Raw genomic sequence first — 24299 nt, 5'->3', positions numbered from 1 at the left:
AGCACTACTTAGCAGTAATCAGTAGGAGAAAAATTATACATAGAACCTGCTTCCTTCATATTTGTGTGTCCAGACACACTAGATTTAGATATTTTTAAGAAGTGAGTGGAGATGTGATATCTTCTTTTAGGAGAATCTGAAGAATCTAAAAAATTAACAGTCGTTGTAGGACCCTAAATTTAAGGCTTTTACATTTAAGAGAAATTTCTTTAATTCTATACAAACTTTTTTCACTTTCAGTGATTTTGCTTGCAAATTTTATATGGTCTCCAAATCCAAATTTTGCTGTTACCCCTAACGAGAAATGCTAAAAGTTTCCTTAGGATTATTAGTTCATTAAAGTTTGAAGTTGTTTCTCTTTGCTTTTTCATTATGTTCTGTGCTTCTCTTTGATGCTTATCAAATCAAGAATGGGAGGGATGGGGTGGCTGGGTGATAGACACTGGGGAGGGTATGTGCTATGGTGGGCAAGAGTGAGTTGTGTAAGAGTGATGAATCACAGACCTATATCTCAAAACAAATAATACATTATATGTTCATAATAAAAAAAGGAAATGAAATGGTTTATTTACTATTGCCTGGTCCTGCATCTTGAGAGGCTGAATTCTACTTCCATCCTGGGTTGGTGTGGAGCTCTAATGACAAGCATTCCCCAAAAGACTATACATAGAGTCCGCTATGTTCCTGTACTCTGAGAAGGTTGCCATGAAATTCAGAACATTCTCACTGTCTGAGTTTTCTTTTGAGTGTAAGTTCATTGCTCTACTTACATGTTTAAGTATAAACGGGGAAACCAAGATTGAGAGTCAGAATAGATTTAAGGGGGGAAATAACCACTTACTCTCTTCTCTTAATCTTATTTTTCGAAATTATAGAGATAACCAAAGAAGAACTGATTATTACATAAGCAATAATGCTGGCCCTTTGATTAAAGCTGTACATGTAATTTCCTAGCTGTCCAATGGGCAACTGTAAAATCGTGATTACATTGTAATAATAAATGAGTTTGACCAATTGTTTTCCTGTTTGACTCAGGCTGCTATTTTTGAGAAACCTCGCCTAAGGAAATAGTCTTCCCATGAAGTGCTCTCATTTGGAAAGCTTTGGCAAAAGAATGGACTATCCTGAAACTTAAATTCTTAACTAGTATAACATAATGCATAGATTGACTAAAGTATCTAGGACTCAAAGATTGACAAGTTTTACAGTGAATATAAATGCAAGAACTGAGCTAAGAATCTGACTTTGTGGTATTTGATTGCGATTTACAATTGACTATAGAACTGATGTATAAAAATTCATTCATTAGAATTCCTTACTGAGTGAATTAATTTATAAGTGGTGTACATAAGATTAAAAATTTTTCCATGTATTTCCTGGCATATTTGTAAAAATAGGATCCTCGTGGTACCTATAGAAAGGAAAATACAATTTGTTAGAAGTTTAAGTCATCACATATATCTTCACATATTTTCTGTGCTCTATAGAAATACTTATTTTAGTATTTTAAAAGTTTCTTTGTAGAATCCCATATGCCAATATTTGCAGAAGCTTTATTTTCATATCAAAAAGGTATTTTTTTCTTAAAAAATTTAAATATTGGGCACCTGGGTGGCTCAGTGGGTTAAGCCTCTGCCTTTGACTCAGGTAATGATCTCAGGGTCCTGGGATCGAGTCCTGCATTGCATCAGACTCTGCTCAGCAGAGAGCCTTCTTCCCCCTCCTCTCTCTGCCTGCTGCTCTGCCTACTTGTGATCTCTCTCTCTCTGTCAAATAAATAAATAACATCTTTAAAAAATTTAAATATTTCCTTTAGATATGGAATTATTTCATAAAAAAGCACAGTTCCTTATTAGTGCATTAACTCCTTGCTATTGGTTACTTCCTTAAGGTTAGTGGTATAGCTTTGGCCGTATTTACCCATTAGTCCATAAAGTTATTTGTTCAAATGAAATATGAAACATCCCAATATGTAACAGAAATTACAATATAACACTTTGATTTTAGAATTAAGACGTACTTTTTTGTTTTTTCAGCATGTCATTTGGGAAGGCTAAGAAAGAACTATTATGTGGATTCTATAAGTTATCTGGTAACCATGTATACTTACCCATTTTACTTTATGTGTGTGTGTATATGTATATATGTGTTATATATATATATAACATATAATTATATATAACATATATGACATATATAACACACACACACACACACATGATTATATTATATTAGTCACCCTTCAGTACATCATTAGTTGGATTTGTCTGCTACCTTGATGTGGTGATAATATCACAGGTGTTTGCATCTGCCCAAACTCATCAGACTGTTCACATTAAATATGTCTACATCTTTGCAAATCAGTTATATATCAATAAAGCTTTAAAATAAAACAAGAAAATCAATTAAGTAGAAAGTATATATGGTCTGTTAGTGTATTTTTGTTCTTTAGCTTATTTTATATTGGCATTTATTTATTTATATTTTATTTATTTTTTTTAGCTCTTCTATTTTTTTAATTTAATTTATTTTTTCAGTGTTCCAAGATTCATTGTTTATGCACCATACTCAGTGCTTCATGCAATCCATGCCCTCCTTAACACCCACCACCAGGCTCACCCATCCCCCCACCCTTCTCCCCTCTAAAACTCTCAGTTTGTTTCTCAGAGTCCACAGTCTCTCATGGTTCACCTCCCCCTCCGAATTCCTCCCCTTCACTTTTTCTTTACTTCTCCTAATGTTCTCCATGTTATTCTTATGTTCCTCAAGTAAGTGAAACCTTTTGATAATTGACTTTCTCTGCTTGACTTATTTCACTCAGCATAATCTCCTCCAGTCATGTCCATGTTGATACAAAAGTTGAATTCATCCTTTCTGTTGGAGACATAATATTCCATTGTATATATGGACTACATCTTCTTTATCTATTCATCAGTTGAAGAGCATCTTGGCTCTTTCCACAGTTTGGAGACTGTGGCCATCGCTGCTATGAACATTGGGGTACATATGGCCCTTCTTTTCACTACATCTGTATCTTTGGGGTAAATACCCAGTAGTGCAATTGCAGGGTCATAGGGTAGCTCTAGTTTTAATTTTTTGAGGAATCTCCACACTGTTTTCCCAAGTGTCTGCCCCAACTTGCATTCCCACCAACAGTGTAAAAGGGCTCCCCTTTCTCCACATCCTCAACATTTGTTGTTTCCTGTTTTGTTAATTTTTGCCATTCTAACTGGTATCTCAATGTGGTTTTGCTTTGTATTTCCCTTATAGCTAATGATGATGCTCATTTTTTCATGTGTTGCATTTTTTTTAAATTGAAGGGACAGATTGCCAATGGCATTGCTTTTCTCCAGTAAGATCTCTAAGTGCAGATAACTAAACTTTTGTTTTCTTTGGAGCAAGGTTTCTTGGCATTACTCACATTTCAAGTCAAGTAATCCTCTGTTGTGGTGGGCTGTCCTGTGTATTACACGGTTAGCGGGATCCCTGGCCACTAGTACACTAGATGCTGGCAACACTCTTATTACAAACAGAATGTCGCCAGACATTGCTAACTTTCCTGTGGGCAACAAAATCCCCCTCCTTAAGAATCACTGCTGAGGCCGAGGCAGTAATGTGCACATTCAAGAGTCAAGTTTAAGTCTAATGGAAGCCTTTGGGCAAAATGAAATAGGTAATAGATTAACCTGCTTCCTGTCACTTGTGGGGGGAAATACAGGAATGCTCATTTCTAAGGGTTTACACATTTTTTCATCACTCTTTCCTCTCCTGCATCTTTCTTTGCTCCCCTCCTTTCTTTCCTCACTTTCTTCTTTCAGCCTCTTTTTTTTTTCTCTCTGTCCCAACATCTTTCTCATACAGATATAAAATCTGTAATTTTTTTTAAATACTTCTGTTAATAACTGGGCATTTAGGGATCTTCTGAGACTTGCAATGTTGGTTGCCACTTCTTGATGCTTTATTATCTACAGTCAGGATTGACTGGTGTAAATGGAACATCTGTGATCTTGGTAAAGACTGGAGCCATGAACAATGCTATGCTAAGGGCAATCTGGCAAGAGGCTAGACTGCATGAATGATGGAAAGCTTCTGAGTTGCTACGCAGAGAAGCAGAGTGGATTAAACATGACTTCTTTACTATTCTATATTAGAAACATAAATAACTTTCTTCAGTTAAAATCTAATTGGAACAGAGGGGAGCCATTCCAGTTAAAGATGATAATCTTATATCAAGCCCTTTATTACCCCCCTTTCTAAAATTTCCATTGAAAATCCAAGGAATAAAAAAATGAGATGAAATATATATCTATGCAAATGTATTTCCATTGCCTTTCAAACAGTCTTACCAGGTATTTGGGAAGGTCTGGAGAAGTGGGCATGCTCTTGCTCTGCTGGTGGAAAAGAGAAGATTGCTATATATTTTTTAGTGGCGGCTTTAGCAATATAAGCATCAAAGAGTTGAAAAATATTCTTTTCCTTTAATACTGATACCGGACTTCTAAATTTTATCCTCACAAAAAGTGCACAAAAATACAGACATAAAAATTTTATTTAAATATAATAGCAAAAATTAGAAACAACCTGAATGCCCTCCATTAATAGAGTGATTATATAAATTATGGTATATATTTAGTGACAAACTTTGTTATTGTTAAAATTGTGTTGGAGAAAAACATTTATAGTATGGGGAGAGATTTATAGCCTATTAGGTAACAAACATTCTTCCAAATAATTTGTGTAACGCAGTCCAAAAAAATCACGACTTAGAAAAATCTATCTATGGGTATATGATAAAATATTAAAAATTATTATCTCTAGGTAGAACAATTTGATGTGACTTTTATTTTCTCTTATTTTGTAATAGGCATTTTATAGATTTTCTGTAATGACCAGGTATTCTTTTTGAAATAAAACAAAGTTTGTAAAATTTAAGAAAGCCTAATGGGGTACTATACAGGGAATGCCAATGACAAGTGTGCTTATCATTTATGAAATACTATTTCATTTGGAATCATCTCTGATATTTTTTTAAAGAACATAAGGTAGGGAGAACTATTTTTATCTCACATTTGTACATGTGTTACAGTAAACACAAAAGAAAACAAAACCAACCCTAAGTTGCTTAGAAGAAAATTTTAAATAAAACCCAAGAAAAATTTCTCAGTTTGTGTTAGAAAATGTTTTGTGGTGGGTAAACAACTTATTATTGGTTGTCTGACTAGTAGAAAAGAAAGGAGTAAAATATTAATGCATATCAGGTTATTCATAGCTTTGACCAGAAATTCTTCTAACCAAAAGCATGTGAATGAGGGAGAATAACTAGGATATGGTGGTTCTGTGTTTAATTCAGGAACAATATTCCAAATGTGAGAACCGGCAGTCATAATGATATGCACATTTGTCCTTATAAATTATGTTAGCCAGTCATCCGGGAGTGTCCAAAGAGAGAAAGAAAAAATACTAGAGACAAGTCATAAGAGACAAAGGGAGAGAATTTTTTGACTTATTCTTCTATCATTGCAGAAGTAAAAATGAATTATATCAGAATATCTGAGACCACCTTTCCTATTTAACTTATGAAATCTTTGGTTAATCAAGTGATAATGTCACAATACTAGAAAAGAGTGGATGAAATGTTCTTAAAATAGAAAGCTGGTTCAGGGAGAGTCACATGTTGTGGTTACTGCTTTGCTGCCATAAATGCATAGTCTTATATCTTTTTTGCTCCTTATCTTTTTCTCTTGCTATATGATAAAAAAATTTAAGTGCGTGAAGAGAAGGGAAACTCTCTTGTGGTATAATTGTCATTTCACCCCAAGTTTGCCAGATCCCTTGGGAGAGCAGTGCTCCCCAAATCCCATATGATAGAACCTTCAAGCCCTGAAGGGTTTCAAAGAAAAACACAAATCGTTTTGTCAGATCTCGGGGGGAAATACCTTACACAGTAGTCTTACCTCAGAGAGTCCGAGTGAGTGTCGCATCCATGGTAAAAGATCTAATAAGACAAACACCGAAGTTTGCCTAACTGTCTTTAACCTGGATTTTCGCAACATTTCCATCCAGAAGTCTCTTTGTGACAATGCCTGGTAACATCCTGTGGGCCAAGTGTTCTGTGGAACACCACTTAGAAATGCCAGTCAAGATGACTTGAACCACACAAGGCCATTTAAGTAATCAGAGTATTTGTCTGAAAGTGTCACCACCACCCTACAAGGGTCAGAATTATCAGCATGATTTTGTTCATTTCATATTTTGGTCTAAAATCTGCCCTGGGTTTCTGTATTTTTAAAAGCACTCAGGAAATTCAAATTCAGTGTTGGCTTTGGGAATCTTTGCACTAACAAATTTTAGAATAATGCCAATACAACGATCAACTTCACTATTCCTGTAATAGTAGTACTACTGCTATTACTTCTTCAAAACACTTTCTTTCCTGCTTATCTCGTTGCTACTGCCTGTTGACTTGCTGCCATGGTGGCAAATAGATCACAAAAATGTGAAGGACAGTATGTTCTGGACAGTATGTTCAATGAAGGTGAGTTAGCGGCTCTCATTCTTAGACAAAGTAAGAACGAATCCTTACCACATGGACCACAAGGGCCAGTAAGAAGTCTCCAAGAATAAGGAACCATTCTGGTAATAAAATCAAGTAGTTGGGTGATCCATCTTCCCTGGCCTTCCCCACTTGTGTCCATTCTCTGTGTGGGTCCTGCTCCCCCTTCCCACTGTGGTCTGGGCGCAGACATCTCCCAGCTCTCTGCAGAAACCTCAGCACTGGTGCCCAGACACCCACTCCTCTAGCATCTGGACATCTGATCCCCTCTTGGGCACGCCCCCTCCTTTGGAGGGAAACACTAATAGGTATGTAACGTCTTTCTGCCTTTGCATTCATCCCTGTGAAAGGACCCCAGAGCTTTGTCCCAGGGCTAAATATGCATGACCTGTTTCAAATGACCACCAGAGAGTCACTGTCCAAAGTAGGGGGGGTGGTCTTGTCCCACATCTGCCCTCTGCTCCTGAGATTCAGGTAGGATAGAAAAATGAAAATAATAAGAACTGCCTGTTTAACTTGTGTTCTGTCCTTTTGGGATCCCTGCCCCTCTTACAGACCACATTTTAGAGTAGAAGAAACTTTCAGAAAAAGTCTTCCTAATGTTTTCTTCCCTGTGCCTTCCTCTGTTTGAGACAGTGTCTGCTCCTACCCATAGGACATCGTCTAAAGTGGACACTACCAACCCGCCTCCTTCCTTTATTGTTCTTCCGCCTTCTTTGGAAAGGGAGCAGGGCTGTTGGCTGGCAATTGCCCTGTTGATGGCCTAGGGAGACATAAACAGTATACTGGACTCATGGTTACTGCCCTTTCAAGTGGGACCAAAGGCATTATATTCCCAAATATGAAGGGAAGAAATTCAGGAAATCACTTGGAAATTATCTCATATTTCTCCCCTCCCCCTTCTCTTCCCCTGACCTCTTCTCAGAATACCTATTTTAAAGTGCTCTCTTTTCCTAAGTAGGAGATGGAGGGTCCCGTGAACTTTGCCACTGATTGCTTTCAACTTTGGGTTTCTTGGTGTCTTTAGAAATTGAAATCAACAAGTTCAGACCTTATAATTTTTCTTTAATGCCCAAAGCAATCTATTTTAAGATTTCACGTATTCTGTAGAATTTATCTCTTGGTGCCTGCCTCCCCTACCAGACTGTACCCTCAAGATGCATGGGTCCAGCACAGCTGCAGGAATATATTAGGACACATGAAATACTTGTTATGTTGAGCTGTCCAATCTCGCTTGCATGTCTACACCTGTGGAGTCTTGTCTGACCTCTACTAGGAATAAATTCCCTCTTGTGTGTGCTCCAGCGATATTTGGTTATAGCTCTGGCCCAGGATTTGCCAAAGAAGATTATGGTGGTTTTGCACTGAGCTCCCATGCCAGGTGTGAGTGCCTTGGGAGCCGGCATGGTGCTGCACCTGTTTCTCACATGCCACGCCTGCCTCTGAGGAGTTGCTCAGCACAGTGAGTGTAGGCAGGCAGTGGATAGAAGGCAGAGGATTTCTCACAGCATCCTCAAGATGGGCAAAGAAACTGTGGCTTCTGTACTTCCTGTGTATGATCTGATCTTCATAAGCTTTCTACTCTGCTGGGTCTGGGTCTCTAATGGGGTATTCCTGTGTGTGTGTGTGTGTGTGTGTGAGAGAGAGAGAGAGAGAGAGAGAGAGAACGAGAGAGAGAGACAGAGTTTGGTGAAGGTGGAAAGAGAGAACCTATAATACAATTTATGAAACTCCACCCAATCTAATAATTTAGATGGTCCTTTTAGGTGACTCCTGTTTAAAAATATTTAAATACATAGACTTACAGATTTCCATATTCCTTTTTCTGTTGCTCTCCAGGACAGCATGGGCCTTATGGTCTTGCCTTGTTATCTGGCTCCTCTTCTCTCTCTTGTCCACTTGGTCACTGCAAATCTCTAGCTAAGGTCTATATTTCTCCCCAGCATTTCAGCTCTGCTCTGCTCCTGAGATGCTACGATCTCATTGAGGCCTGGCTGTAATTCCCACTTGGTTCCTATGGCCCTCACCCACGGCAACACTCTTGGTAGTCCCACCAGTCAGCTTTGTCAGCTGTCCCGTGCCCTTATGCAGGGCACAGGGGACCTCTCACACCTCCCTTCTTCCCACCCAGGAGCTGAGGGAGACTCCTGGGTGTCTCCCTCTAACTGTCTTGCTCTAACTGTCATCCAGAAGCTGCTTGTACTGGGATGTGCTGGGTTGGTGTGAGAATGGCCTGGGTGTCACTGCAAGGAGTCATTCTCTTGCCAAGTCCACAGAAGGCTAAATGACAGTGTTGTCCTATCCAACAGCCGCTCACCTCAAGATTTTGGCCAAGCACACGATGCATGTCCTAGGCTCTTTCGACCACTTCCTGGGGACCTGTCATGGTGAGAATGGCCGTTGGCAGTAGTTGGTGGAATTGGGAAGGGGGAAGATGAAAACACAACATTGTCTTTTTTGTGATGATCTTTTTGTGAATCCGGGCAGTAGATTTCCCTGCATGAAGGGGAACTAGGGTTTTAGGGAAGGGAGGTCTAAAGCAGTAGGTCACTTGGGCCACAGGTTTTACCTTTCCGACTCTGATCTGATGGCATCTTTGTGGAGGGAAATGTAAGAATGCAAGGGCTAGGAGAAAAGGGTGAGAAGGAATCCACACCTGGTCCATAGCAAGTGACGTAAATAGCCCAGAACCAAAGCACTCACAGAAGTGGCTGTTCCCTGAGCCATATGAGGGTGACTCTCCATTTCAAAGAGCCACCCCCAACTATAGCAGAGATGCTTTTGTTGTTCTTAGTTCACACTAGCACTGGGGCCAAGCCTAGCCACTTCTCTGGTTCCACAGGGACACCTGTCATCAGGTCTGGCTGGCCTTCGGTGGTCCTGTAGACAGAGCAGGTGTGTCCTCAGCTGCTCTACCAGGTCAGGGATATCTCCAAGCCCCAGTTGTGTGGGTTTGCAGTTCCTTGAAAGAAAAAGCTTCTCTTCTCCAGAAACCCTTGATAGCTTAGGTGTGACCTCACCACCGCTTCCTCGAGACTTGACAGATCTCACGTACTCTTCCAAAGTCAGGATGGAGTGTTGAACGTTTTGTGATTCCCTTAGTGTCTCTGTTTCCTTTGACAGAGAATCATTACATTTTAGTCCTGAGCAAGAGCCTGGAGCCTCAACAAAGCTCTTCTGAAAAAAGTTCTTTTCACATTAAATAGTAAAACATATTACAACACCACAGAAGCTCAAGTGTCATTATAAGTCTTACAGAGTACGTACTGAGTTTTAGAAGGTTTTCAGAATGTGACATGAGGAAGTCCTTGTGCCGTGGGGGCTCACCCTGCTCAGGAGGGGAGAAGTCCAGAAGCACAGGACAGTATTTTTAAACCATAAAAATCACCCCCATGAACCCTGAGAAATAATTTACTTGGGGTAAGGTAAGGTTTACTTGCATTGTAAGCAATATCCCTATTGATCCATCAGTATTTGCTATGATTGCTGCTAATTCCATGTAGATCAACTGTCCTTGTAAATTCTGACAGAAAATAGCTAACAGAGGATGAGCTGTGTTCCTAAATAGCTATGGGAGTTGGGCCCTGTCTTAGCATTTACCTTATTTAGCTACCTGCGCTATAGCAAGTTTGAGTTTCCAGCCACAGAGGGGGTGGGACATGATTCCAATAGTAGAACAAATCCCAGCCCTCAAGTACAAAGCCAGGGAGCTAATGCTGGTGAGGGAGATGATCGTGCCTGAATAAAAAGTCTTCTCAACTCTTTTTTTTTTTTTTTGTATTAAAATATAGCAAAAGAATGGAGAATCTTGTGGCTTTTGACACATTCAGTTATTAGAATGTGCTGGAGCAGACAATGAATGATAATGCACTACAGGTCCAGATCCCTACCTGCCCCTCACCCCAGAGCTATTACAGAATGATTTACAGTTGGCAGGAAATTGAGTGGTAATTATGTGGAAAACAAACTTCAAATGTTAATAATATGCAAATTGGTTTCCTGTTTGATTGGAAATGACTATATAGTACAACACAATCGCTGTGACAGGTTCTTTCACACTCCTGCCTACTTACCCTCACTCCATCAGCCTCATGCCTAGCTCTGAATTTCCTTCTTCAAAGACCCTTCCTGGTCAGCCTGCCTTAGTGAAATCAGCCTCAAAATGAGACAGACTTCTGTAGAGGAACTGGAGAGGGAGAGCAGAAATGCAAGGAGAGAAGGTGCCTCATACCTCAGAACTCTGTAGGGATCATGGCCAGGAAAGGTGGAACCTGGAACCATTTAGGCAAGTCACTGGAGTTCTTCTTTCCTCGTCTTGTTAGTGTGCCGACCAACTGCTAGCATCTCTGTTTCTTCAGCTGATCCAGAGAATCTCCAGCATGAAATCCCTGGTTCTTACCATGCTCTGAACACCACTGGATGTAAGCCCTTGTTGGATCCTCTCCAAGGCCATCAGACAGTTAACAGCCTACCGTTAACATTTCTCCCTTCCTCTGCTGAAACCAAGCAGAAGGATCCGGGAGGTAGATAGTAAACCCACCACATGAACAGAAAGACCCTATAAAACCAGCCAGGGTAAGGACAACCTAAGTCCAGCCTGTTACTACCAGTATTCCATTACACTGCAGGGCTGTGTCCCTTTTTCTTTTCTTTTCTTTTTTTTTTTTTTTAAGATTTTATTTAATTATTTGACAGACAGAGATCACAAGTAGACAGAGAGGCAGGCAGAGCGGAGTGGGGGGAAGCAGGCTCCCCGCTGAGCAGAGAGCCCAATGAGTGGATCGATCTGAGGACTCCGGGATCATGACCTGAGCAGAGGGCAGAGACTTTAACCTACTGAGCCACCCAGGCGCCCTTGTGTCCCTTTTTCTAAATTAAACTTTTCTGTTGAGATAGATGCAGATTATTACAAGAAATAATAGGGGGAGATTTCCCACATACTTTTTACCCAGCTCCACCAGTGGGAACATTTTGTAAAACTGTAGTACAACCAGGATATTGACATGAGCACAATCTGCTTATCTTTCTCGATCCCCCATTTTTATTGTATTTGTGTATGCACATCTGTTTCGTTCTATGAAACTTTATTACCCATGTAGGTCTATGCATTTTTACCACACTCAGGATCCAGGATAGTGCTATCACCACAGGTTCCTTTTATGTTCCCATCTTTGTCCCACTCTCTGCCCCCTCCCACTCCTGGCAGCCACTAACCTGTTCTTCATTTCACAGTCCTGTCATTTTAAGAACGTGATACAAATGGAATCTTTTAGTATATAACCTTTGGGATTGCCTTTTTTCACTCTGGGTAATTTCTTTGAGAACTATCTTGCTTTTATCAAGAAGTTATCTCATAATCAGCATGATTATGTTTCTCAGTTTAGTAGGATTATAAAGTTATTTCATACACATCCCATTTGATCCTTTCAACAAGGTAGAAAGAAAAGAGTTAAAAGGAAAACAAGTGTAGGTGACAGGATTCCGTGTTCCAGCTGTGGCTGAGGTTGACTGGCTCTCCAGCACACCAGTTCCCTCACCTCCCACACAGCCAGACTACATCTTCTAGCTTTTCTCCTGGAAGGGCATGACCAATGGACAATGGGAAGTGACCAGTAGTGATGAATTTCAATTGTAACCTGGTTCAAAAAACCCTCCCACCTGTGTCTTTCCACATTCCCTTTCCTTCTGTGGCCATCTTGGAACCTTTGTCGAGCTTGATGGAGCCAGGAGGTTGGGACAAACAACCCTGATTGAACTTTCCTGAATCTCTTGACCTTTAGAGCTGTGAGTCACCAGAGGTATGGGGGTGGCCACTGTGGATTTGGAGGCAGTGGAAGGGAGGGAACAATTGCAGATGGTAACACTTCCTTTCCTACCATTTCCTACCATTTCCTCCCGGGCCTGGTGGGGCTGGTCCTCCTGTCCTAGCCCAAGGACACGCACTGCACTGTCCTCACAAAAAGCACCCTTAACTCACCTTGGGAGTGTCTCAAGGTTTTTTTTGGGGGGGCTGTTTTTTTATTTCTTTTGTCTGTGTGTGTTTTATTTTATTTATTTATTTTTTATTTCTACAGTTCTGGAATTAATCTTAAGGATGGGAGCTTGGATAACTCAGCATCTTTTTAGCTATTCTTTGTAGGTTTTTATCCATGAATTCATTTTATTTATTTCTGTTATAAAACCAAAAGTTGGGGAGAAAGGTAATCCTGCATTTATCTTATTAAAATATACTATGTTTCTAGTATGGTAGGATTTCTGTGATTTTGCTGGGTGAGTGAGCTTTAGCTTCTCTGGATAATCATACCAATGCAATGCAATTCAGATTGAATAAGGAGCTGAGTTCAAGGAAGGAAAACGAGGGAGCCATGGGGCTGGGTTGACTCTCAAGATGTAGAGAAACATGTTTGTGTGTGGTTTCAACCTGCCTAAATCTTCCACAGACTTTCCTCTGATGTTTGCTCATTTCCCTTTTCTCATTACCACCATTCAAAGATGTTTTTAGTTTTTCTCATTCCTTTGGTCTATCGAAACAGATGTTTTTGAAGTGGCATGTTTATCCGCAGACAGAAGTGATGGCGATTCTTTGCACATGAATAGCTGCAAATGAAAAATGGCTTCTAGAACTTACCTATTGGCAGCCTGGCAGGATTTCATCTCCCCCCTGCACAGTCCCCAGCATGGCCTGTGGTGGATCCTGAAGGATGCTCTTTGTATTGTATTCTTTGTATTTTTTTTTCCTGAAGAAAGTGGGCCAATAAAGTGGGTTCTTACTAGCATCCTTTCCTCCTAAGCTCTGTCTGAGAAGAGTCATAACTTTAGAGAGGCAGTGTTTTCTTTCAGGAATAAAGATTTTCTTAGCCTAATTGTGCATCTTGCATTTTTTTTTTTTTTTTTTTTTTGTGCGCTGTCCCCTTTTAACAGAATGTGTGAGTTGAGTGACAGTTACAACAAGTTGAGGGATAAACCAGTTTTGAGGAAATATTTCTCTAGAAGACCAGGAATGACTACAGGTGGCCCCTTTCTCAAGCACTGCATTACATTACTACAAGAACTCTTGCAGGAGGACAGTCAATATTGGAAACTCAAAATGAACTGAAGCTTTAACCTTGGGTCATAATACATCCTGAAAGACCATCAAAATAGAAACCTTCTTTTGACCTGAACAGAGTTTTCTGTCTAGTGTTGCTAGTGAGCTGGCATGCGTGTGCACACATGCTCACTCCCTCTCTCGCCCACAAACATGCATCCTGAAAGGAGATATACTCTGTAGAACAGAAAGCAGAAGAAGACTGACTGTGCAGGTATGTTTCATGGTGTAGCTTCATGAAAACAAAAGGAATGCAAATATTCATCATCCACAGTAACCAAGAGAGTTAGCATCCAAAGAATGGGCCCATGCTGATGGACCAGAACAGTCACATGGAGAACAGGATAATTCAAAAGCAGTTTGTGTTTAGCTGTTTTAATTATTCTTGTGCAGGTTCCCTTGCCTGCTTATGTTGTGCGTATATTAATATAAAAGGACAGGTGCACATCCTTCTACATAACCAGCTGAACGTTGAGAGGAGAAGGCTGGAATAGCGCAGTGATAGAGGGACACAGCCCCAGAACTGAAAACTTCATAAGACTTGGTATTTGGGAGTATACATTCATCAGCTTTGTTCCTTTTTATTCAGAACCATATTGGGTATATTTGGTTGCATTTCCAAATAAATTTTAGAATTAGCCTGTCGGTTTCCACCAAATGACCTGCAGAGAATTTATTATTTGGGATTAGTTTGTGTCTATAGATCAATTTAGGCAGAATTCATATTTCTTAAATACCCTGAGGTTTAAATTTCATGAATGTGGATTCTTTAATTTATTTAGGCCATTTATATATCTCTTAAAAATATTTTTAGTTTTTCTCTATAGAGTTCTTTTTTGTCTTTTATAAGGTTTATTTCTGTATACTTTTTATTATGATTTTTTGTAGTAGTACCCTTTTCCAATTGTTTATTGCTATTTATTCAGTGACTTTGCTAAATTCATAATCACAATACTTCCTTTGTAAATTATTTTAGATATCCTGTCTATGTATGATTTCATCTGCATTAATAATTTTATTTTTTCTTTTGCAGTCTGTATACATTTTATTTCTTCTCTTTTCTTTCTTGAGCTGGTGAGAAGTTCCCATGCAGGCTTGAAGGGAAGTAGTGGTAATAGATGGCCCCATGGTAAGTTAGCTAGCTCAACAGGAAAGCTTACTGTATTTTAGTATTATGTATTATGATGTTTGTTGTAGTACTTTGGTTTTAAAGACCTGGTATCAGATGTAGAAAATCTACTTTTTCTCCTTCTTTGGGAAGAAATCTATTGTGAATAGGTGTTTCCTCAAATACTTTTTCTAAATCTGTTTTGAAGATTGTATCAAGTGATTTTTTCCCCTTTCTTTCCTTTTAAAATAATGAATAATATTTATTCATTGATTTAAAATATTAAAACAAGCTTGCATTCTTGCAAAGTGTGCTTGGTGTTTGCTTTCCATTTTATTTCTCTCTGGATTTAATTTGCTAAGTTTTATTTAGGATTTTTGCATCTATGTTTATGAGAGACTGGTCTGTAATTCTTTTCTTATAACATTCTCTTTTGGTTTTGGAAGCAAAAGTATGAGCTGGAAAATACTTCCTTTTTTGTTTTTCTCTGGAAGATTGTGTTATTTCCTCTTTGAATGGTTTAGATGAATTCATTGATAAAGTGATTTAGCACTGTAGTTTTCCTGGTAGTAAAATATTAAACTGTGTATTCAGTTTCTTCAATAGATATAGAAGTCTTTTTATGGTATCTTTTTCTTATGTCTATTTTGAAATATTTTCATGGACTTTAAAGTTTCATCTAAATTTTTAAATGTATCTGCACAAAATTATTTATATTTTTTAGTACTTTTAAAAGTGTCTGTAGGATATATAGTAATAGTTTCTCTTTTATCCTTGTTATTTGGTTATCTGTGCTTTTTTTTTTTTTTGGTCTTGATCAGTCTTGTTTGAGTTATCCATTTTATTAAACTTTTCAATTATTTGAATTATTGAATATTCAACAAAACTTTCTTTAGTTACCTAGCTTTTGGCTTTGCTGATTTTTTTTTTAAGATTTTATTTATTTATTGGAGAGAGGGAGAGAACATACAAAAAGAGAGGAGGCATAGAGAAGAAGGAGAAAGAGACTTCCTGATGAGCAGAGAGCCTGATACGGGCTTGATCCTGGGACCCTGAGATCATGACCTGAGCTGAAGGCAGACATCTAAAGGACTAAGCCACCTTGGTGCCCCGATTTTTGTTGTTGTTTTTGTTATTTTGACTTTGTTGATTTCCTAGGTATAAGTTTGCTTTCTACTTAATGAAGTTTTGTTTACTGTGTTTATTTTTTGCTATCATTTTTTTAAAAGATTTTATTTATTTATTTATTTGAGAGAGAGAGAATGAGAAAGAGAGAGCGCAAGTAGAGAAATGTCAGCGGGAGAAGCAGACTCCTTGTCAAGCAGGGAGCCCGATGCAGGACCCAATCCTGGAACTCCAGGATCATGACCTGAGCCGAAGGCAGTTGTCCAGCCAACTGAGCCACCCAGGCACCCTATCATTTTTTTTAATTAACTTGTTCTTTTTCTGTTTCTTGAAATGGATTAATTTATTCTTTTCCTAATTTCTTCAGATGAATAATGAAATCACTTATTTTCAGATTTTCTCCTTTTCTAATATATTTAGTTAAGTCTATATATTCCCTCTTAGAACTGCTTTACTTGTATGCTGCAAGTTTTGATGTATGATTTTTCATTAATATTTAGAATTATTTTCTCATTTAGACTTTGGCCCATGATTATTTAGAAGTATATTCCCAAATTTTCAAACATTTAGAATATTTTCTTCCTTCCTTCCTTTCTTTCTTTCTAAGATTTTATTTATTTGAGAGAGAGCAAGAGAGAGCATGAGTGGGTGGGAAGAGGGCACAAGGAAGGGGCAAAGGAAGAAGCAGGTGGGACTTGATCCTAGGATCCTGAGATTATGAACTCAGCTGAAGGTAGACTTAACCAAGTCTACCTGGAGCCACCCAGGCACCCCCAAACATTTAGAATATTTTAAATCACTTTTTTTATTGATTGCAGCCTGACTTACACTGTTGTTAAAGAACACTGTCTGATTTCAGTTGTTTGGAATTAATGTTGAGATTTTTGCTATGATCCAGCCTATGGTTAGTTTTGATAACTGTTACTTATACACTTGAAGAGAGTGTTTATTCTGCAACTGGGTGTAGTGTTCAGTATGTGTTTAATTAGTTCAGTTTTCTTAGTGATGCTATTTAAAGTCTATAACCTTATTATTTTTTTTAATCATTGATGACTTATACAGAGAAGTATGTTAAAATATAGATATGGACTTAGACAGCTGTTTTTTTTCTTATGTGAAAGAGTAATTAGAGCCCAGTTATCTATTTAAATATCTTTGAATATCTGCCTAAGCATGTATTATTAGGAACCATAAAAACAAAATTGTCTTTTATTTATGAGATTAGCAAAAGGTAAAAGTTACATAACTAGTCCATTTTTGCCAGTCATCAATTTGATGGTCTTCTTGCTTTTGGTTTGGAGGTAACTAAATCAGGAAGCCACATGCCTAAAATAAGTCCTTTTTCAGAAACTATGAAAAGCAGTAATCCATAATACCACCAAACTCTTGCAGCATCTTACCATGGGACTATCACATGAGAGATGATATTTGTACTACTCTGTTCAAGCTACAAGACAAACCTCATTATAACAAAAATGTATACAATTTTCCCATTTGTTAAGGACCAGCTCTCCTCTACTCTGTGGCTAGATCGATCTTTTAAAATGCAGATCTTATCATATCATTCCCCTACCCGATTTAAAAATTCTCCAGGGGATCCCTAATATCTCCAGGAAAAAATTAAATTTCTTCAGCTTGGCATGATAAGCCCACCAGGGTCTAGTTTCTTTCTGCCTTCTTCTAATGTCTTATCTCTTCACATATCCTTAAGCTCCAGCTACCCATGGATTTCCCTGCATGGATCACAGTCTTCTGGCTGTTCTCTCAGTCCAGAGTTTGCCATTTTTTTTTTTTAATCCCATCTTGCTTGCCTGGCTGATACTTAGGTGGCCTCCAGTGGCTCTGATGTCACGTCCTCAAGGGAGGGCCTTGTGTTTTGTATATGCTTTCTTAGCACCCTCACCACCTCATCATGCTTTGCTATACCTCGAGGTAGGGGCTGATGAGCCTTCATCTTCCCTAATTAAGGGAAGGCACTGCATTTTCTCTTTCTGGATAGTTAGAGACTGTCACAGTGCCTGCACCCAGAAAGCACACAGCAAATATTGAATGAGTGTTTCAAGGGCAGCCATCTTAATTAATTATAAAAACAAACAAATGACCAGAAGAACACTCAGATGGCATTAAAGCATACGCCTGAAGGTCACTTAGAGTATCCCATTTGGAGGAATTGTTTTAATTTTCTTTCTATGGCATTTAGGTAAGTGACAGAGGGATGGGAGTGACATGGAGGAAACAGGTGTGTGAAAAGTACACAAGAGACGCCTTTGCCTTACAAATACACGGATGTGATAAGCTGAAGCATTGAGGTTTTTATTCAAAAGAGTTTGTAGGACTCATGATTCACTGAGACATGTACAGGAAGTGTTTTAAAAGATCCAGTTCCCTTTTATGTTCTTTCAAACTAAACAAAGCCTGTCGTTGGCCACCCCGGCATTTTAGGAGTTACTCACCATTCTCAGAGGGAATGACCTTGGGCAGAAAGGACAGACATAAGAAAACACGTTTCCTGGCTTTTTATTCCAATTTATTTTTGCTCCATAGGCTTTGCTGATTATTTCATTGTAGTCGTGTGTAAAACTCAGTGCATGTGTATGCTTTCAAGGCATAGTATTATAGGGTTTTCAGGACCTTACTAGGGTGGGGAATAGTGCCTAGTTCATTGTAGGGCAATTTTCTGGGTTATGAAGTTGAGTCATAAAGTTATCTCCTGGGGGGTCCAGTTGGCTCAGTCTGGTTAAGCATCTAGCTCTAGATCTCAGCTCAGGTCTCCATCTCAGGGTCATGAGATCAAGCCCTGCGCTGGGCTCCATGCTGGCTATGGAACCTACTTAAAAAAAGAAAAACTTGGGGCACCTGGGTGGCTCAGTCATTGGACGTCTACCTTTGGCTTGGGTCATGATTCCAGTGTCCTGGGATTGAGCCCTGCATTGGGCTCCCTGCTCCGTGGGAAGCCTGCTTCTCCCTCTCCCACTCCTTCTGCTTGTGTCCCTGCTCTCACTCTTTCTCTTTCTTTGTCAAATAAATAAATAAAATCTTTAAAAAATAAAAAGGAAAAGTTATTTCATAATAAAATCAACCCCCTTATCCCTAGAAATTAGCTTTGTGCAAAAAAAAAAAAAAAAAAAGAAGACATTCTCTTTTCTATTCCAACAGCCTTTTTAAATTCCAAAATACAGTGTTCAGCCTTTCCTTCCTTAGTTCCTCTCTTGTGACACTTTTATGCATTTCAGATAATTGCATAGTCTCAAGGTAACTCAGCATCCGGGACTTGCCCTGGGCTTGAGGGCACAGAAAACTGAAGAAGCACAGCATTTCATCATATGTCTTATAGCCAGGAAGCCTGTAGAAAACAGTGTCTGTGGAGAAATGGAGGACTCCCATAAGGCTGCCGTGGTTCATCCACAACGAAATTACATGCTATCCTAACAGAAAGGCGTGTTGCCAAAGTTTGAAAGCATAAGCTATTCCTAAAATGGTGTTGCACTTCTATATTGGAACTATTATCTGGCAGCCATGGTGACAGAAATGGATGGAGTGCTGGAAACTATGAACATTCACTTAGAAGAGGAACTTTATTATTGTTATTGTTGTATATTTCCTTTTCTGCTCCTTCAACTTTCTCCCTCCCTCTCCTGCTTTAGGTGCCTGAACCAGAATTATTTATGAATAGTATTAAATAGCTAGTTATATGGTGTACAGTTTACCATGGGATCTGTCCTTGGGGACATAGGCTTTTAGGTGAAATGAACCCACATGGAAAAACATCCAGACGGATTTCAGGAGGAGAGCAAAGGAAGGCATCGGAGCCTTCCCGCCTTAGCTAGTGTTCTCCAGGGTTAACAAAAATACTTTATAACGTGGCTATGAGATACTTTATAACAAGGCTATTTTCAGGCAACCCTTCTTAAGATGGATTCAGATCTAGGGAAAACCTAAACTGTGATGGAAAACAGGCGAGGATGCCCCCTTATTCCCAGAAACTTCAGGAATTTTCAAAATTTTTGAATCTCGTTGGTTTCAGTGGAGAAAGGGCCCATTTGAAACTTTTTCATTCACGAAGCAGCAATTTCACCAAGAGGCAGGTGGTAGGTGGGGAAGGATGGGGCATCATGTTCCAGGAGTGATAAAGAGGAGAGGGTGGACGGAGGGACCAATGGAGGAACACCCACCTGAATGCTCTCTTTGAGCCCAATAATACTTGACAATAGGACATCTGGAACCTTCCAGGGCTTGTGTGACAGCTGTATAAAGCATAATGCCGGCAGCTATGTGGGCAGGGACAGGTATGGATTGTACCTGGTGGGTGCCAGTCCAAATAGGAGCTTGGTGTCTAAAAAGTTGGTCACCATTTACTTTTTATTTTTTAAAGTTCATGTAGTCTTTCTATTGTCAGATTTTGTTTCTTTGTAATTTCTTTTCTTGTCTCAGTAGATTTTCTTTTTATTACATTATGATTTCAGCTTTCACCTTTGTTTCACAGATCCACGCTTTCTTGAATTTTATTGAACACAAAGTAGATGTTCCCTAAAATTTACCATTAGTACATTTGTTGCCATTCGTACATTTTATTTTCAAAAAGTGAGTCCTGGGCACCTGGGTGGCTCAGTGGGTAAAAGCCTCTGCCTTCACCTCAGGTCACGATCTCAGGGTCCTGGGATCCAGCCCCATACCGGGCTCTCTGCTCAGCAGGGAGCCTGCTTCCCCCTCTCTCTCTGCCTGCCTCTCTGCCTACTTGTGATCTCTGTCTCTCTGTCGAATAAATAAATAAAATCTTTTTTTAAAAAGTGATTCTTTTCTCTGCATTTTGAGTGTGGTATTCTTTGCATTCTTGAATGCTGAAATCTTTTTGTTGATATATATATTTTTTCTGTTTGGTTGTTTTTGAATAAAGAGAGGTGGATGTCAGCTAGGTGTTCTTAAACACAGTGGGTGTGTTCTAGGTTTCCTTTATGTCTGCCAGGGTGTTGACAGAACCTTTTACTCATCTCACAAGCCGAGAAACAGAAGTAGATATGAATTTTTAGTACTTTTTATTTATCCTAAAGATACTTCATTCTATATTATTTCTTCTCTGGATTTGTTGAAGCCATTGGGTTATGTGTTTTGCTTCTGTTTACAACTATCTGTCAGGGCAGACCTTCACACCGGCTATATAAATGTGGGTGTGCCTGGTGTTGGTCTGGTACTCTTGGAGACTACATCAGGATGGAGCCCCGCACTCTTGATTTTCTGCTACTTGTGGCACTCAGCCTGGAACTTTCCAGGGGAGGTGGTTTTCAGTGCTCTGGTCTGAACTGTTGAATGGAATTCCAGGTGATGCTTTCACCAGGCACCTCACCCCTGCTTTGGCCTGTGGCCCTGGCTGCCAGATCCCAGGATGATAGGAAGCTCTTCCGGGCTTGATTGCCTAATACTGTGCTTTCCTGGGAGCGGGAATCGTTCATAATCATGGATTCAAATTGAAACTCTATATGATGTTCTTGGTCATTTCAATTGTTTTTGACTGATTATCATTGGTTTTTAGTTCACGAAAGTGATGTAGGAAGCCCTTCTACTATGAACTTCTTTTCTCTTAGGAAAAGAAGTGTCAGTCATTTTCATATTTACTTGACTTCGCATAATTAGCACTGTATTTCATCTGCCACTTTTAAAACTCTTTTTGAAACTACTTGTCTATTTTGTAAAGATGGGCTTTGTTAAATCTAAGTCACATATCCGTAGTCCACTTAATGGGAGACCTAGGAATCTACTCCCACCCTTGAAAGATCACTGTTCTAGAATATGCCTTCAAGTTTTTTGTTTTTGTTTTTTAGAAAATCATATTAATGATGAAATTTTGAACTTGCCCACACCTGAGAATATGTTTTTTGGCAATTCTACTAAATATAGGTATAGACATAGATATCTTAAATTATACCACATTATTCTCAAAAAACGGTATGACTGTTAAATGGCTTTCTGGTATTTGGCATGGTAGAAGTCTATGGCCAACTTAATTCTGTTACTTTCTAAGTCATATTATTTTATTTTCTAAGATTTGCCAGTTCTTTTCTCTATTGTTTGAAATAGAAAATTACAACAGCATATGTTGGATGTTTTTATGTATTTTTTTTCCTGGTTTTATCTGATCCCTTTTTATCTGCTTATAAATATTTTTTTTCAGTCTAGGAAAACTTATTCGATTAAAGCTGCTTAAGTTTGTTTATTTCTTATGGAAGACCTATTATAAGTGGACAGGATTATATGGTTCTGATTTTTATTAATGTTATATTTGCCTAGTCATATTTTTTCTTTTTGTCATTTTTCCTCTTAGTTTTCTCAATCTCTCAATAGAGTGTCATGTCAATTCCTGGTAGAATCTTCAAGCCCCAAATGAAGAGAGAAAATTTTTAAAATTCTTAAATTTACCTTCATTTTACTTTGCTAGTTGAGAGTCCAGACAGCTTGGGGGTGGTTGGGCCCCTGGAGGTGAGAGTCAAAATCAGAGGCAAACCTAGCCAGGAATGTGTTTTGCTAAAGAACTTCCAAACCTTATTTGGAATAGATCTCAGGGCTCACAGCTACAATCTCCCCATTCTTTGGCAGACTGGTCGTCCACTCTGTGTGAGTGACTGGTAAGCCCTTCCATGCCAACTCCCTGTCCTGCTGTCCCTGAAACCCAGAACACTTCCTAATGGGAACCACAGGGCTGATCCTCACCTCTGGGCCCACAGAGGCCTCTGCTGGTTTCCTTTGTCTACTTCCCGTTAACATGTTGGAGAGTCATAAGTCAGGTAGTGACCACGCTCAATCTCATTTCTTTTGTATTTTACATTGTTGAAATCCCTGGGAATTTCTTTTGTATGGCTGATCATACTGTTTAAGGTGGATCCAGAGTTTTTCCTCAGTCTTTACTGCTGATCGTTTTCATGGAGATCTGGAGGGGAATAATTTACACCTTGCCACAAAGTAAACTATCCTCACTTAGGACGGCAAATCTTGAGAATATTTTGAAGTCAGGAGAGTGCAAACAGACTTGGGAGATGGAGACTTGATAATAATCTTAAGTATATTGCTAGAATGTTTCCCATCTGGTTGCCTGGGATCATCAAGATCACTGAATAACAACAGTGACAATGAAGGTAACAATTGCCTTTAGAAAAACAACCAGGAAAGGGGAAATGTTGGTCAAAGAATATAGACTTAGTTTTGAGGTGAATAAATTCGGGGGATCTAATGTGTTTTGGTAATTATAATTAGCAAGTTATTAGCTTCAAATATTGTATACTTGAAAGTTGCTAAGAGTAAATCTTTAATGTTCTCACCATGAAAAAAGTTATAATTGTCTGAGATGATGGATGTGTTAACTAACCTTATTGTGCTAATTGTTTTGCAATATATATGTGTATCCAATCACCATGGTGTATAACTTACACAATGTGATATGTTAATTATATTAAATAAAGCTCAAAAAACCTCATGTTTGATGTGAATATATTAATATCACATCACATATATCACATATATTACATATATTATTTATGATATAAAGTTTGATTTAACTTTATATCAACTTAGAAAATTTGGTGGTTGGATCTCCATCATTTAGCTGACACTCAGGGAAGTTAAATATCTTACCTGGTATAACATAGCTAATATGTTGTGATGCGGGGCTCAAACCCAAGGTTGTCCTCAAAGCTCCTGTTCTTTCCTTTGCTGGCCATCAAACAGCCCGAGGAGTTGTCCAACCTCCACATCTCTGATTTTTACAATGTTCTCAGTTACTGGACTTTGATCATCTGTTGTTATTTTTTTGCTCTCATATATACTAACCCCTTCCCTGTGGGGATAATGTTGATGTAAATGAAAGAGCCTACTTTATCATTTCTCTTACACTTTCTGAAACACTTGACTAGTGGAAGATCTTGTCTTCAGTACTTTGCTTTACCGTCCAGCCTCTCTCTCTTTTTTTTTTTTCCTTAAAGCTGAGGTATTTATCTACCCCTAGAGGAATTCCTCTTGCCCAGTAAAGTAATTTATCTTTGTGTATTCCTTATGTTGCCCTCTGTGGGTATTTTGGTGCTCTGAATCTCTTCACCTGTTTTGGAATATGCTTTGACCATGAGATTGCTCATGCAGGCTCAAGAAGTTGGTCATGGCTGAACAAACAGTTTAATTTTTAACATAGCAGAATCTCAAGTGGTATTTGGTGACGTTGGTGTGGTTCATGCTTTACTATATCCAATTAAAATTTAAAAAAATTGAAATTAGAGAAGCAGCAACATTGCTAATTTAAGGAATTCTTAGAAAGATAAAAGACAGCTAGAAGGTCTTGGGGTGGTCTGTGCCTGGTGGTTGAGAACATTGTTGTTCTTGCTTCACAATGGCGAAATCGTATACATTTTTTTAATAATTTGCTCCTTTGAGAAATGCTGGTCAGCTCC

General features: G+C 38.8%; 1 protein-coding gene across 6 annotated transcripts in view; it reads left to right on the top strand.

The window, feature by feature from the left end:
- The window catches only part of PDE1C (phosphodiesterase 1C), a 304120-nt gene that overhangs the window by 177651 nt on the left and 102170 nt on the right, over positions 1-24299 (top strand). Inside the window, exon 1 of one of the 6 annotated variants that reach the window (XM_013061496.2) lies at positions 14677-14769. The exons of the other annotated variants lie outside the window; for them this stretch is intronic. Within the exon in view, the coding sequence (XP_012916950.1) occupies positions 14759-14769 (11 nt within the window). The 5' untranslated portion in view covers positions 14677-14758. Of the gene's footprint in view, positions 1-14676; positions 14770-24299 lie in introns of those variants that run through there. 6 annotated transcript variants of the gene reach the window in all.

The sequence above is a fragment of the Mustela putorius genome, unplaced genomic scaffold (assembly GCF_011764305.1).
Source record: "Mustela putorius furo isolate JIRA1106 unplaced genomic scaffold, ASM1176430v1.1 tig00003845_pilon_pilon_pilon, whole genome shotgun sequence".
In the NCBI taxonomy this organism is placed as follows: domain Eukaryota; kingdom Metazoa; phylum Chordata; class Mammalia; order Carnivora; family Mustelidae; genus Mustela; species Mustela putorius.
The sequence above is the reverse complement of the archived record's forward strand: the minus strand, read 5'-3'. Positions and strand labels throughout refer to the sequence as shown.